The 15,752-nt window shown below is 35.5% G+C and overlaps 1 protein-coding gene across 8 annotated transcripts in view; it reads left to right on the top strand.

The window, feature by feature from the left end:
- The window catches only part of OSBPL8 (oxysterol binding protein like 8), a 143,095-nt gene extending 128,995 nt beyond the window's left edge, over positions 1–14,100 (top strand). For all 8 annotated transcript variants that reach the window (XM_038558501.1, XM_038558500.1, XM_038558499.1 and 5 more), the window contains 7 exons: positions 1,565–1,654; positions 3,596–3,732; positions 5,220–5,405; positions 5,734–5,821; positions 9,609–9,714; positions 11,643–11,745; positions 13,968–14,100. In XM_038558501.1, coding sequence (XP_038414429.1) covers positions 1,565–1,654; positions 3,596–3,732; positions 5,220–5,405; positions 5,734–5,821; positions 9,609–9,714; positions 11,643–11,745; positions 13,968–14,100 — 843 coding nt within the window. The remainder of the gene's footprint in view (positions 1–1,564; positions 1,655–3,595; positions 3,733–5,219; positions 5,406–5,733; positions 5,822–9,608; positions 9,715–11,642; positions 11,746–13,967) is intronic.
- The last annotated feature ends 1,652 nt before the right edge of the window (positions 14,101–15,752 follow it).

The raw sequence follows: 15,752 nt of genomic DNA, 5'->3' as shown, positions 1-15,752 counted from the left end.
AAAAAACGAATTTAAGAGCACAGAGTTCATCAGAGGGCAGCCTGGGCAGATCCAAAACAACAGAAAGCCATCATTTTTTGTTTATTGATTTTAATTAATAAGACTATTGGTATTTTATGGAAGATGAGATCTATGAAGTGAATGGATAGAAATTTCTTAGTAAATTAAAGCGTTTCTTTACAAAATACCACAAAGTATATATCAGCTAGAGCTAAAGTTGTATACATTAAGAATTGTATTGTTTACTATTTCTGCCTAATAATTTACTCAAACTCACAGCCTTGAAAACAACCTTGCTCTGATCTGTGGTAGTTCTATCAGTTGGGAACTTAGAGCATATTGGGGGTAGTTTATCTCTTCCACATAATGTTTGGGGCCTCAGTTAGTAAGACTTGCAGGTTGTGAGTGGCTCAACAGTTGGAACCAGAGTTATGTGAAGGCTCATCACTTACATGTCTTGTGCTGGGGTTGGAACAACTTAAAGACTAGGACTGCTGATCTGAGCACCTGTACATATGGCCCTTCCATGTGGCTTAGCTGCCTCTCAGCATGGCCACTTCAAGATAGACTTCTTATTTGGCAGCTCACAGTTACAAGTACAAGTGTTTTTGTGAACAAGGTGGAAGCTGCATTGCTATTCATGATTTGGTTGCAGAAAAGTCAAATGACATCACTTCTACCATTTTTGATTAGTTGAAGAGTTATAAGCCCACCTAAATTTAAGAGGAAAGGATGTAGACCCCACTTCTCAATGGGAAGATGGCCATCTTTGGAAAATTTTGTCTGCCTCTAAGTGAAAGGGAAATGTATGACCTTTTCCATGTGGCAGTTATTGGTATAGGACAATACAATATGTCCAGATAAGAATATTTCTATGAACTGTATGATATTTGTTACTAAATTTCTTCTGTTTTGATATCCAGCTGATCAACTTTGTTCTTATAAAAAGTATCAGAAGTAGTATTTGGTACAGTGCCCTTTTTTCCTTAATCTTAGCAAATTTTTTGATTATATGGTGATAATGACATCTGAAAATCATGACTAAAGATGTCTTAAGTAATTTTCCACACCTGTAAGGGTGTCACTGACGAGAGACATCAGTAAGGCAATATATAGAAACTCAGTGTATTCTTTCTAATTTAATTTTTGGATGATTTTTTGATTAAGTTTTGTTTTACTGTTTTGTTTCAAAGGAAAGACTATTATTCGAATAGGTAAATTAAGTCCCTCAAGTCCACTGAATTTAAGCAGTAGCTTAAATAGACTGCAACATTGATGGACCATGGTTGAGTCAGAAGAGCACACAGGGCATGAGTCATCGTTTGTGATCTTTCTCAGTATGTGTATTTGGACATCACACAGTCCGTTTGTTTTTACCTTTATTTTCCACAGCAACAGATTCCAGTTTTTTTCGTTGAACATTTCTGACTAAAATTTGAGTCAGGATTTCATCCTCTTTGCCTTCAAAAACTATACCATTACTTCTTTCATTCCTTTTTGTCTATATTATGTGTAAATAGAAGTTTAAAGCAAAATATTTCTGTGATGTTTTTTCTTTTAAAAGCCATTTCTAGGTAGTAGTGACTGTGTTAATCAAATATCAGGGAAACTTAAATTGGGAAAAGAAGTCCTAGCTACTTTGGAAGGCCATTGGGTAAGTATTTTTGTATTTTCTCTTGACAAGAAGACTGTATTCTGTGAAAAAAAATTAAAATAACATTTTATAAGTTCACTTATTCCACTGCTAAAAGCATCATTCAACATAAGCTTCAGCCTAACCAGTATTATTATAGCATTGATCTATCAACAATATTTAATTTCATGTAATACTTTATCTTTCCAAGACTTTATTTCAATAAAAATACTAACATATACCACTTATAATGTACTGCACTATTTAAAAATGTTACTCTGGGGGTCCCTGGATGGCTCAGTGGTTTAGTGCCTGCCTTTGGCCCAGGGCGTGCTCCTGGAGACCTGGGATTGAGTCCCGCATCGGGCTCCCTACGTGGAGCCTGTTTCTCCTTCTGCCTGTGTCTCTGCCTCTCTCTCTCTCTCTCTCTCTCTCTCTCTCTGTCTCTCATGAATAAATGAATAAAATCTTTAAAAAAAATAAAAATAAAAATGTTACTCAGAGACGCCTGGGTGGCTTAGTGGTTAAGCATCTGCATTCTGCTCAGGGCGTGATCCTGGAGACCCGGGATGGAGTCCCACGCCTGCATGGAGCCTGCTTCTCCCTCTGCCTGTGTCTCTGCCTCTCTCTTTCTCTCTCTCTCTCTCTCTCTCTGTGTCTCATGAATAAATAAATAAAATATTTTAAAAATAATAAAGATGTTACTCGTATTACCTCATTTAATACTTAATAACTATATGAAATGGGTACTGTTACTGTCTCCATTTTACAGAGGAGAACACTGAGGCACAGAGTTTAATTTGCTCAAAGTGAGGGCAGCCTGGGTGGCTCAGTGGTTTAGCGCCATCAGCCCAGGGCATGATCCTGGAGACCCGGGATCGAGTCCCACGTTGGGCTCCCTATGTGGAGCCTGCTTCTTCCTCTCCCTATGTCTCTGCCTCTCTCTCTCTCTCTCTCTCTCTTTCATGAAAAAATAAATAAAATCTTTAAAAATAATAATAATTTGCTCAAAGTGATGGGACAAGAATTACAGCCCATGTTCTCTGGCTCTCCAGGGTTGTGTTTCTATTCCGAGCAGTATACTGCCTCTCACCCAGAAGAATTACATTTCCTTTTGAGGAACATGGAAAGGACACAGTAGCATTTGAGAGCAATGGTGTTGATTTATTTCTCTACTGATACAAATTCACTTATAGAATTTTGTTAAGAGGAGCTTAAACGAATAAGAAGGCTATATCATGGTACTGCCTAGATGCATTCTCACTGTGAACACTTCTATTTTCTGCATTATAAAAAGCGAAAATGATGAGAAATGTGATGAGAAAATGAAACTGGATCTGGATCTAGAGACTCAACCAAAAGGCCACATATGCTCTGTAATTTTAAATTACATTTAAATTTTTAAAATTACATTTAATTACATTAAATTTTAAAATTTTATTTCTATCTGAAAATCATTTGGAAAAATATAAAACTATTTTAAAAAATGAAGTTTCTAAGATTGTGGTCAAATTTTTAATGGTAAGGGCTCTTTGAGGTGTGTGTGTGTGTGTATATATATATAATTATTATATATATATAATTATATTGAATAGATAGTCAATAGCATTTCATTGTAGCTCTAGCAAATACTATGCTGTATAATTCAGAAATGGTTGTTGAGGTTTTGCAAGTAATTGTTTGAAATTTATTTTGCAGTAAAACTTGTGAAAGCTCATGACTTTTTTGTGTGTTTAACCAAATTTTTTAAATGACTAGTATTACGTATTTAATATAATGATTTTATAAAATGACAAGAGATTTGGGACTTTTAGAAAGGTGCCAGATGTATTTGTTTTAAAAATGTGTTTAACCATGGGATAAAGTATCAGGAAGAAAGTATTATTATTATAATATTATAGTAAATAATCCTCTTAAATAATGACAATTCTTTACATTAATTTTTAATTTATTTTAATATAGGATAGTGAAGTTTTTATTAATGACAAAAAAACTGATAATTCAGAGGTTTTCTGGAACCCAACACCAGACATTAAGCAGTGGAGATTAATAAGGCATACTGTAAAATTTGAAGAGCAGGGAGATTTTGAATCCGAGAAGTAAGTATACCACTGTTTGGCTAACTTCATGAATATTGAAGAGTGTTTTTAAATCCCTCAATAGTATGGACACTTTTCTCTGCCATTTTTCAGTCACATTTTAATTCAGCAAAATAATGTAACATTTCTGGGATGTGACGGAACTTTTTTTTTTTAATCTGTGAATGTCAAAAAACATGCAAATCATACTGGTTTTCTGCAGTTTAAACTAAAACTTCCCATTTTTTCCTTATCTGCTCTAGGGCCTATTTAAAAAAAAAAGAAACTTCTGTTTGTATAAAAATCATGGGACTAATTATAATTACTCTTGATTTTCAAAATATAAGAATCATGTCACAGGATATGCAGGCTTCTTAGAGGACTTACATTAGTTGGGTAGTAGTTAAAACCATAGTTTCTGTTTACTCACGAAATTCTTGCTGGATCTCTTATACTTTGTAACCAAAAATATTGTGTAAGTACTGCCCAGTTCTATTCTTATTATATTTCTTTGTGTTAGAAGGTTTCTGTGTAAAAGACCCTCCATCAGTTACTTTATACACTTTATACAGTTCACTACATGTTCTCATATGCGTATCATTCTCTGTCATGGGGATTCATGTCTGTGTGCTTTTCCTATACATTTAAAATTGAGGTTGTCAAAAATGGAAAAATATGTATGTACCAGTTCTAAAAATTGTTTGAGCTGTAACCACACGATGCTCTCTATCAAGAGGGAAGCTTTGCCAAGGCAGACAACAATTTCTGAGGTGTGAATATAATTTAACATATTTTAAAGATGAGATGAGTTTTAGGATAAGTAACTTTTAGTTCACCAGCCAAGAATTCAACCCAACTCTATCTGATTCCAAAGTTTGTATTCTTTCAGTCACAACATGCTGTTTTCCCAGGTAGGTGGGATATAGATAGTATATTTTTATTTGTCTTATAAAAGACCAAACTTCAGTAGGGGAAAAGATTTTACCTCAGTCTTTTCTTATTAGATCATTAGTTCTCAACATTGGCTACACATTAAGATCACCTCGAAAACATTTTTAAAAACAATACATGAGCCCAGCCCCAAGATTTTGATTTTAAAAGTTCCTGGTGATTCCTGCATCCAACGGTGAGAAGCATGGCATTACAGTATTGTATCTTTGAGGCCAGTAAATTTTAAACAGTGATACAAATCATCCAGGGAGCATAAAAATACAGATTGTTGAGGCTTCATTACATTCTTAACTAGTCTCTGGTCCAGTACCATTCATTGTCATGTTTAGGAACCCAGGTAATAACTCCCTACTGGCAAGAAAAAAATTGGTCTCCACTGTGATCTCTCAAGGCACCACTTTTTATATCCTCACTCTTTCTAAGCCTGTAAGCATAAGCTTTTTGCAAAGCCAAAAACCCACATGGGCACACCATTTTCTCTCAAGGGAATTCAAGTCTATTCTATGTAAATTTGATTTTCTTTTGCTTTTTTAATGCTGTTTTTATACATTTACTAGACTCTGGCAGCGGGTAACTCGAGCCATAAATGCCAAAGACCAAACAGAAGCTACTCAAGAGAAGTATGTTTTAGAAGAAGCTCAAAGACAAGCTGCCAGAGATCGGAAAACAAAAAGTGAGGAGTGGACATGCAAGTTATTTGAACTTGATCCACTCACAGGAGAATGGCATTACAAGTTTGCAGAGTAAGTATATACAAAGAATATACCAACATAACTTTTTGCCTTTATTTCTATAATTTTTACAGTTGGATAGTTTTTTCATTAGCCATATATATAAATTGGTATGAGATTTTAAACTTGATGTTCTATTCATCATAAATTTGACTCCATGAGAGTAGTGTACAAAATAAGCTGAGAATTAGATTAGATATGACAAATATTAATCTTATAACTAGGTTCATAATTGCTAATAAAAATCTAATTATAGAATACATTTTTGGAAAAGTACTTGAGTGTTTTGTTATTAATCAAATGGGTTTGTTTGTTTGTTTGTTTGTTTTAATTTATGCAGTACTAGACCATGGGACCCACTTAATGATATGATACAGTTCGAAAAAGATGGTGTTATCCAGACCAAAGTGAAACATCGCACTCCAATGGTATGTAATAAAAACATGACAAGATCTGTTAGGCATATAAATATTTTTAAAAGATTCATTTATTTTAAAGATTTTTATTTATTTATTTATTCATGAGAGACACAGAGAGGCAGAGACATAGGCAGAGGGAGAATCAGGCTCCCTGGTTGAAGCCTGATGCAGGACTTGATCCCAGGACTCCAGGATCACACTCTGAACCAAAGGCAAATGCCTAACCACTGAGCCACCCAGGTGCCCCTATTTATTTAGTTTTTAGAAAGAGAGCGAACAGGGATAAGGTACAGAGGAGAGAGAGAGAGAGAGAGAGAATCTTAAGAAGACTTCATGCTGAGTGTGGTGCCTGACTCAGGCCTTGATCCTGCAACCTATGGATCATGACCTGAGCCAAAACCAAGAGTTGGACCCTTAACCCATTGTGCCACCCTGGCACTCCTGGCATACAAATTTTTTAAGCCTTTAGTATCTTTTGCTACCACTGTTTAAAATTTAACTGCAAAATTTAAAATTTGAGGGCACCAAAATCGCAGGATATGCAGCTCCAAGCTCTATCCCTTCAAAGAAACAAAAAAGCAAGCAAAAGGTGTCAGAACCAAATTTTCCAGAACTATGGAAATAGAGGTTTGCAGCAACAGAGTGCTAAATCAAGAAGGAGGTGACTTTAAAGCCATAGGAAAGCTTTATAGTATTTTTACTTGCCCTTGTCCCAACTCATCATTGGTGCTCTAGTAGTTTTTAAGGGTCCCCACAGTCCCAATGTGAGCCCTGGTTCCAGAGGGGAGCATAGCGGACCTTATTCACCAATTGTGTATGTCTATTGTGACCTCTAGGAGTGGGGGCTGGGGGGTGGGGTGGCTATCTAAAGGATTCTTGCAGGGCAAGCATCTCTGTTTTTGCTAACTCATAGCTCAACCAGAAAGGCTGCAAGGCATTGCTTGGAAGTCCTGTGAACCATACAACCTTCATATTCCTGGGGCAAAAGATTACCATTGAAACAATACGGTAAACTATGTAAGGCCTGAAACAAAAGCTGGGGAGAGATTCTTTGGGAAACTAGGGAATTAGAGATTTTAGAAAACCATGGAAATGTCCAAGGCAAAATGCTTATGCTCAGAAAAGACCTGTGCAAGCCTGGCTTAGTGTTGAAAGAGGGCTGCTACAGAGCCAGTCTAATAAGACTGGGAGAGTATTTTTTGTTCTTGTCTTTTGTTTTTTTTTTAGCTATTGGTGTTCAAGGAAGCTTCTGTCAGAATGCTCGCTGAACGCAAGCTAAGAAACAGATTTCAATAACCATGAACAAGGCGTACATTCTTTGTAAAAACAATATTTAGGGACTTCACTGAACAAATGGAGTACTATGGCTTTCATCAGTCCAGAAGACCACAAGCCCAGGGGAAGGTGGAGAATCTAATATCCTGAATTACTTCATTATAACAATCAGATGTCCAGTTTTCCATAAAGAATTACAAGGCATAAAAATAAGCTTGAAAGCATGACCCAGTAAAAGGAACAAAGTAGACAGAAACCATCCCTGATGAAATCCAGACACCAGACTTAGCAAACAGATTGTCTCAGATGTGCCCACAGAGTTAAACAGGAACAAAGAACCAAAGGAAACCAAGAAAAAGATATATAAACAAAATTAGAATATCAATAAAGAGAAATTATACCAAGAAACCAAACAAATTCTGGAGCTCAAAAATAGGATAACTAAAGTCAAAAAGATGTTACTAGGGACTGAAGGGAAGAGCGAATGGGAAGTCATTGCTTACAGTCTCTCTCCCAAAAATGTTTCACAAGTAGCTGTGACATTTGGACAATATTGTGAATCTACTTAATACAACTTGATTGTACACTTAAAAATGGCTAAGATGGCAACATATATATATATCTGTATACACACATGTTATCCCTATTTAGAAATTGTAGAACATTTTAGGAGCACCTGGGTGGCTCAGTCATTTAAGCATCTGACTCTTGATTTCAACTCAGGTCCTGATAAGATTCATATATAAATCTTATATATAAAAAAAATAGTGTAAGGGAATAAAGGGGAAAGGAAAGAAAGTGAGTGGGAAATATCAGAGAGGGAGACAGAACATGAGAAACACCTAACTCTGGGGAATGAACAAGGGGTGGTGGAAGGGGAGGTGGGCGGGGGAGACGGGGGGACTGGGTGATGGGCACTGAGGGGGGCACTTGATGGGTTGAGCACTGGGTGTTATGCTGTATGCTGGCAAATCGAACTCCAATAAAAAAATATACAAAAAAAAAAAATTGAGCCCCGTGTCTGGCTCCGCACCGGGCATGGAACCTGCTTAAGATTGCTCACTCACTTGCTCTCACTTTCTCTCTCTTTCCCTCTCCCCAAATCTCCTTCTCTCAATCTCTTAAAAAAAAAAAAAAAAGAGTAAAACATTTAAAATTTTTGTTTCTTCCTTTAACAGTACTAACATGATAGAGACACATATGGCATCTGTATTTTCTCTTAAAGGTAGAGTTTACGAAGAGGTAGATTGTCATTTTAAATACTTCTCACCAGTCTTCATCAGTCTCCAATTTGAGCCTATTCTGAGAATGTGGATTTGGATTCTAAAGTTTTAATGTTCAATCTCTATCACTTGAAGTAGGAGGGCATTGTGTAGACCGAATCTAGAACCTACCAGCTCATTGTTTATTTTCTATAATAAAATTATAGAAATTTTAATTACAGTCTTTTGAATAAGATTTTGCAAAAGAGGAAGTTATTGGTGAATAATTCCTATTTAGAAAAATAAGCAGAGGGCAGTCCCAGTGTCTCAGTGGTTTAGTGCCACCTTCAGCCCAGGGTGTGATCCTGGAGACCCGGGATCAAGTCCCATGTCGGGCTTCCTGCATGGAGCCTGCTTCTCCCTCTGCCTGTGTCTCTGCCTCTCTCTCTCCCTTTGTGTTTCTCATAAATAAATAATAATAATAAAATCTTTTTTAAAAAAGAAAAATAAACAGGCATGAATAGAATCCAAGAGTTATGATGACTGTTTCCCTGTTTTTCTCAGCATATAAATTACCTTACCTTTTAGATTCCAGTGTCTTCTCTTGAATTTGAGTTTTTAACCTTAGGATTGACCTCCAAAATTGCAAGCCTATTAATAGAGTAGAATCTAAAGTACATTATTCTAAGACAAACTTTATACTACTTGATCATTTGATACACTTCTGAATCTTGTGCATGCATTCAAATGCTTTGTATAGATTTAAATCCTGCTCTGCAAAATAGTACTTCCGTTTCTTATACGATGCTTTCTACATTATCCAGATATTATTAAAACTAAGTAGAGATTTTATGGGAAACCCAACATCGTTCAATGAGAACAAGATAGATATGATTGAAAGAAAGCACTGTTACTTAACATTGAACTAGAGATACTGACTGGTGCAGTAAGAAATGTGAGGGGAATGGGTCTATATTCATATTTGTGTGTACATGAAAATGTCTCTTGAAGGATATACAAAGTAATAGTAGTATCTATTTTGTGGCAGAGAAACTGAGTTGATAGAGCTCAGGAGTGAAGAGAAACTCTTCATTGCATGCTTTTAAAAATATTTTTGTTGTTTGTGCCAAATTAATGTTTCCTATTACAATTTAATAATTTGAGCGTATCACATAGTTTGTTAAGTTTTAATTAGACTATTTCATCTTTGTTTTTATTTCAATGTGCTGTATCCATGAACAGATAGTTTTGACAGTCGTACAGCATTGTTCTTTAATTACAAAATTCACTGCAAATTCACATAGTATGGCTTTTTTCAGGTTAGTGTCCCCAAAATGAAACATAAGCCAACCAGGCAACAGAAGAAAGTGGCAAAAGGCTATTCTTCCCCAGAACCTGATATCCAGGACTCATCTGGAAGTGAAGGTAAAAATATTTACTGCATACTATTCACTATAAGCATCTAAACTTTTAAAAGGATGTTATGGTATTATGTTTAATATAGGAAAAGTGTTTTTCATATTAACTCAAGAAGATGATGGGAGAGTTTGGGTAGGGATAGAGATGGTATGCAAAAAAAGTTATTTTAGATTATAGATAAGTTTCAAGACCAGGCCACAAAGGAAAGGCAAGAGAAAATATGCAAATCAAGAACCACTTTGTAGTACTAGCTCTTATGTCTCATTAGCCTCTGAAAAATTGAGTTTCCTCGACTCCATGCAGGATGCATTTTTTGAGTTTTGAACTTAGGTCCATGCTTCAAATTTTTTTTTCTTTTTTAGAATAAGTTCTCATAGTGTTTAGAAGTCACAGACAAGTAAAAATACAACTATCAAAATTATGGACTGAATTAACTAGTATGCCATTCTTGTTCAAGTCAGATAATGTGTAAAATGTCTTGAATTACACTGAGATAGAATCAAGAAAGAATTAAGGTAAAGTCTGAGAAAATTGTTTTTAAAGCCATAGTTCTCTGCTAAGCTCGTACTAAGCTGAGGAGCAAATTTTTACAGAGATAATGCAAGAGGTGAATAAATGATAAATGCCACGAAATGAGTAGACACCAAATAATAGTTTAAAGGAGAAACAGCTGAATTCAGTTTGAGAAAGGTTCTTAGAGGAACCTTGATGAATAATCAGGATTTATAATGGATTTACAGCAATCTAGGCTTGAGGGATTTGGGTGGTGGGCAAGATACTGGTGTAAAAGAGGAATAAAAATCAATAAAAGTTTAAAGTAGGAGTCACCACGATACCAGTGTGCTTCAGAGGGGAGTATTGGTTATACTGTTTTGTTCCCATTTTACAGAAAAGGAAATTGAGACACAGGCTAGCTAGCTTGCTCCAGGTCACATATCTCATGAGGCTGTATGTATATATAATATATACAGATATTTTAGTTCCTTAATGCACTCTTACCCACTCCACTGTTCACCTGTAATTTACCAGCTGACATTCATTGGGTACTTAACTCGTGTCAAGCAAGATGTTTAACACAATGTACTACAATCATGTGAAGTCTGAGTAGTGTTATTATAATTCCTGTTTTACAAATGACAAAGCTGAGACCTGGAGAGAAGTTAATATATGAACAGAAACAAAAAGGAAGGAATGGCTATGAGAGATTTGAAGGGGAAAAAAATACGATGTACGGGTTGACAGTAAAAATTTATAGAAAAGATTGCAGAACCAACCAAAAATATTTAAATTTTAGGTGACTAGGGAAAGATAACATTATCAATAAAACATGAAAGGGGGACTCAAAAAGCTGACTCCCTCAGATGTAGGCAAATAGACAAGAGAAGAGTAATGCAAAAAAAAAAAGAGAGAGAGTAATGCCTTCCCCCAAATTAATATATGTTTTTAATAAATTATTTTTGTCGGGACACCTGGGTGGCTCAGCGGTTGAGCGCCTGCCTTTGGCCCAGGGTGTGATCCTGGAGTCCCAGGATCAAGCCCCACATCCAGCTCCCTGCATGGAGCCTGCTTCTCTCTCTGCCTGTGTCTCTGCCTCTCTCTCTCTCTCTCTCTCTCTCTCTCTGTCTGTCATGAATAAATAAATAAAATCTTTAAAAAAAAGTATTTTTGTCTATTTTGATGAGTTTTTAAAAACTGATACCATCCAAAATTTAACTAATTTGTGGTTACTTTAAATATATCTGTAATGTTCTAATTTGGAAGTGATATGATTGGGATTTTAAAAATACAGAGTATTAGTATTACATTACTCTAAGCCATAAAAGTAATGCCTAGGAAGATTTTTATTACACAAGAATCATTAAGCTGAAATGTAAATTGTTTATAATTAAGTATGTTCTCTATTTTTACCAACTTCATTCCAAATGTCTTTTCAGCTCAATCAGTGAAACCAAATACAAGAAGAAAGAAAGGGATAGAACTGGGAGACATTCAAAATTCCATTGAATCTATAAAACAAACACAGGAAGAAATTAAAAGGTAATATACATGGACAGTGGCTGTTCATTTAAGTGTAGAGAGATAGTTAAGAATCCTGTTAGGTAGGAAATTATATGCAAACTTTACAGTTTTATAACATTGTTGGGCTATAATAGAACCTTGGCTTCTGTTGCCTGATGACTAAAACTTACGAAATTCCTTCACCACTAAAATATAGGGGCAGAGTGGTGGTTTTTTCTCATCTGTGAGGGTAAAATTGGAAGCTCTTCATCTTACTGCTGTAACATACTAGAAATGTAGCAGGGTTGGGTGTGGAAATGGGGTAGTTTCTGAGAGAATTGGTTAACAAAGGCTTCTGTAGTCCCTTTGTATATGGCTAATGTTTAATTGGAGTGCATCAGTTGTAGAAATACTGAAATACATCATAGCAATGGTTACATAGCATGAGATCCTTGAGTGCTCTTTTTGTAGTCCCAGACCTTCACACACACCTCCCCATCATCCAGCAACACAAGGCCATTAACACCCAGGAAGGCTCCTTGTAGGGGAAAAGGTTCTGATCCATCCTGCTCCATTGCTAAGCTAGCATGAGTGCAGATTGGTTGACTCCCATTGCTATATCAGAGAATTAAAAAAAAAAAAGAAAAGATTTTTCTCTGTTTTTAGTGATCTTATAGCTTATATCTAGTTGCTGTTTTCATTTACAGCCTCATCCCTGCACCTATCCCATGCTCTAGTTCTGTGAAACTCCTCACATCTCCAGAATACAGTGTGCTGTGTCATCTTTGGAGCTTTGCCAACACTGAATTGCTCTTCCTCCCACCCTGCCCATTAAGAAAATCCCTGTTTATCCTTCAGAATATAATTCAGATGCCACCCTTTTTGTAGCATTTCTAATTATTCACCCTGTCCTGTGGAGTTATTATCTCTTCTCCACTTTCCTTGTACAGTTCTCTATACATACTGCTTTTGAGTGTTTGGTAGACTACAGAGTTGTTATTGTGTGTATCTGTTTACCACACCCCTGCCGCCCCCACTGGCCCATGAACTCCCTTTAGAGGAGGGGGCATGTCTTCTGCTTCTTGGTGTCATCAGCCCTTATAAAATTCTCATTTCCTAGTTTAATTATATTTATTAATTAATGAACCTGCTTATTCGCTTGCTTCCTCTCTCTCTATGCTGGTAACACACTTTACTAGAAGAAGTTGGGGCAGTGGCAGGGTGGGATGTCTTCACTAACCTTTTTTTTTTTTTAGCCAAAAGCATTTAGGATAGCATGAGGATAATGTAAGCTCATTTCATGACTAAATTAACATTTTATTTTTGTCTTTCTCCCCTATAATTTGACTTTGACAAAGTCTGTCAGCATATGAAGTGCCTATATAGCATTTTTCAAGTTAGGAATGTCACGAAATCTGTTGTATTACTTTTTCCTGGGGAATTTAGGATTTTTCTCCAACTTGTTTCTATCTTTCCTTAAGTAAATATAAAAGAACTTTAATAGGCCAACTGAAGAGCATAGTTTTTGTTTTAAAACCACTGTTATTGGGGATCTCTGGGTGGCGCAGCGGTTTGGCGCCTGCCTTTGGCCCAGGGCGCGATCCTGGAGACCCGGGATCAAATCCCACGTCGGGCTCCCGGTGCATGGAGCCTGCTTCTCCCTCTGCCTGTGTCTCTGCCTCTCTCTCTGTGTGTCTGTGACTATCATAAATAATAAATAAAAATTAAAAAAAAAAAAAACACTGTTATTGGGCAGCTCTGGTAGCTCAGCAGTTTAGCACCACCTTCAGCCCAGGGTGTGATCCTGGGTCCAGGGATTGAGTCCCACGTCGGGCTCCCTGCATGGAGCCTGCTTCTTCCTCTGCCTGTGTCTCTGCCTCTCTCTCTCCGTGTCTCTCCTGAAATAATAAATAGATGATAGATAGATAGATAGATAGATAGATAGATAGATAGATAAAAAATAAATCCACTGTGATAACAGAGAAAGGTGATTATATTTTTACATCATCAAACTTTAATGATTATGTTTGATGTACAACATTGAATAATTGGTACAATGTGGAATGTAGCTTTAGACAAGACCTAATAATGGCTTTACGTAGGATAATCAGCTTCCTGTTAAGGTAGTTGTAATTAATTGAACTAGTTACTTCAGTGTTCTGTTACCTAAGACTTACTAATAAATCTCATATATCAAATTGTGAGTTTTATGTCAACATTTTGACAAATAATTATAAAATTTATTGTTTCTTATTTTGTAGAAATATTATGGCTCTTCGAAATCATTTAGTTTCAAGCGCACCTGCCACGGATTATTTTCTGCAACAAAAAGACTACTTCATCATTTTCCTCCTGATTTTGCTTCAAGTCATAATAAACTTCATGTTTAAGTAGAAGTTCCTTACAGTTGAATTAATGAACTGGAATAATCAGATTTGGCCTGGGACCAATGTTCAAGTGGCTTTGGTCTTTATTAAAATGTCACAATATTTCTGAAACAAAAATCTTAGAGATAAATGTAGTGGTGTTGACCTTTCATACCTTTTATTCTTAACCTGATATAAGAACTATTGGTTATTAAAGTGAGCTATGTGTTAAGTGCCAGAACATTTCTAGCTTTTGTGACAATGTGTTTACATGTGAATATGATAAATCCACATGTACACATAATTGTGTCTTATGTATACCTGAAAGTAGTCTTTGTATTCTATAGTATGTTCTGAGATATAGCATTCATAACAAATATTGTCAATCTTAGGAAATCTATATAGCAATCTATTTTCTTCATAAAACAGGCACAAGACTTTTATCAATAAGGAATTACGGAATGGGAATGATTGCAAAATAGACATAAATAGTTCAAAACACTGTCCTGTTTAAAAATCATTTCCAAAGCACCCAGTTCAATTGTCTTCTTAGAAACAGCAAAAAAAAAAAAAAAAAAAAAAAAAAAAGTGTAGGCAAAATTGATATACTGAGAGAGACAAGATGGCAAATTGCTTTTTTCAAAGTTTACACATGATTTTTTTAACCCCTAGAATTTAATATTTATAGCTACAGGTATAAATGTGTGTGTATGTATATCAACATAAAAAACTGGTATGCAGCTATTTGGACCTATTGATTATATCTTTCTTATACCTATATAATATACCACCTCAAGCACTTGGTTAAAAGAGTGTGGTCAAAATTTATTGCTGTCCTTTTTTCTTATTTCTGTTTTTTGTAACTCCATTGGTCCAATCACTAGGCCAAATTTTAGAGATGTTTGTAGGGCATATGAAATTCTGATAATTTCTGGGGTTTTTTTCATTATGAAAAATTTAGCTTTTGTTTAGGCCCTAGTGTGTTCAGTGAATAAGTAGAGTAGAAAAAAAAATTATAACCAATATTATATTTCAAAAGCCAAATAAGAGAAAGGCAATAAGAAAAGACACTTAGTGTGGTACCATTTATGTATACATTACAATTGATTTCTTTAAATGTGCAATAAGTTGAGCATCTAAGAAGAGCATCAAGGTCTGAAGTTTAGTTCCTTATTTGCCTTCTCTGTTCTGAGCAACTTCATTCTATAATAAAACCACGATTTTTCACGATTTTTTTATTCAGGCTCGGGCAAACTTTTTCTAATTTTTTGAGAGGGGGTTAATATTTTTACTTTTGTCATAAATATTTACAGTCCTCAGAAGCAATTTTTGCAAATGTAGTTAAGCTTAGGAAGATATATCTCAGAATCCTGAAAGTAAAGATTTCAAAATGGTTATTAATGAAAATAAAAGTCAGAATAATTATTCTGGCTACTTTTGCCTTTGAGTAAGAAGAGGCTGTGAGACCCTAGTAAGATTACAATCAACTATTTATGCCATGATAAATATAAAATCAAGGAACGATTGCTAAATTTAAAAAATCAAAAGTGATAAAAAGAAAAAAAGAGCTGGCTTTTTTCCCCTAATCAGTATACCTATTTTAAGTAACCTTAGGTTTTATGAAGAGCTATATCCCATGTAATTTTGGCAAAATAATGCTCAATTCCATATGTACATGTG

Source organism: Canis lupus, chromosome 15, assembly GCF_011100685.1.
Source record: "Canis lupus familiaris isolate Mischka breed German Shepherd chromosome 15, alternate assembly UU_Cfam_GSD_1.0, whole genome shotgun sequence".
Taxonomy (NCBI): Eukaryota; Metazoa; Chordata; class Mammalia; order Carnivora; family Canidae; genus Canis; species Canis lupus.
The sequence above is the reverse complement of the archived record's forward strand: the minus strand, read 5'-3'. Positions and strand labels throughout refer to the sequence as shown.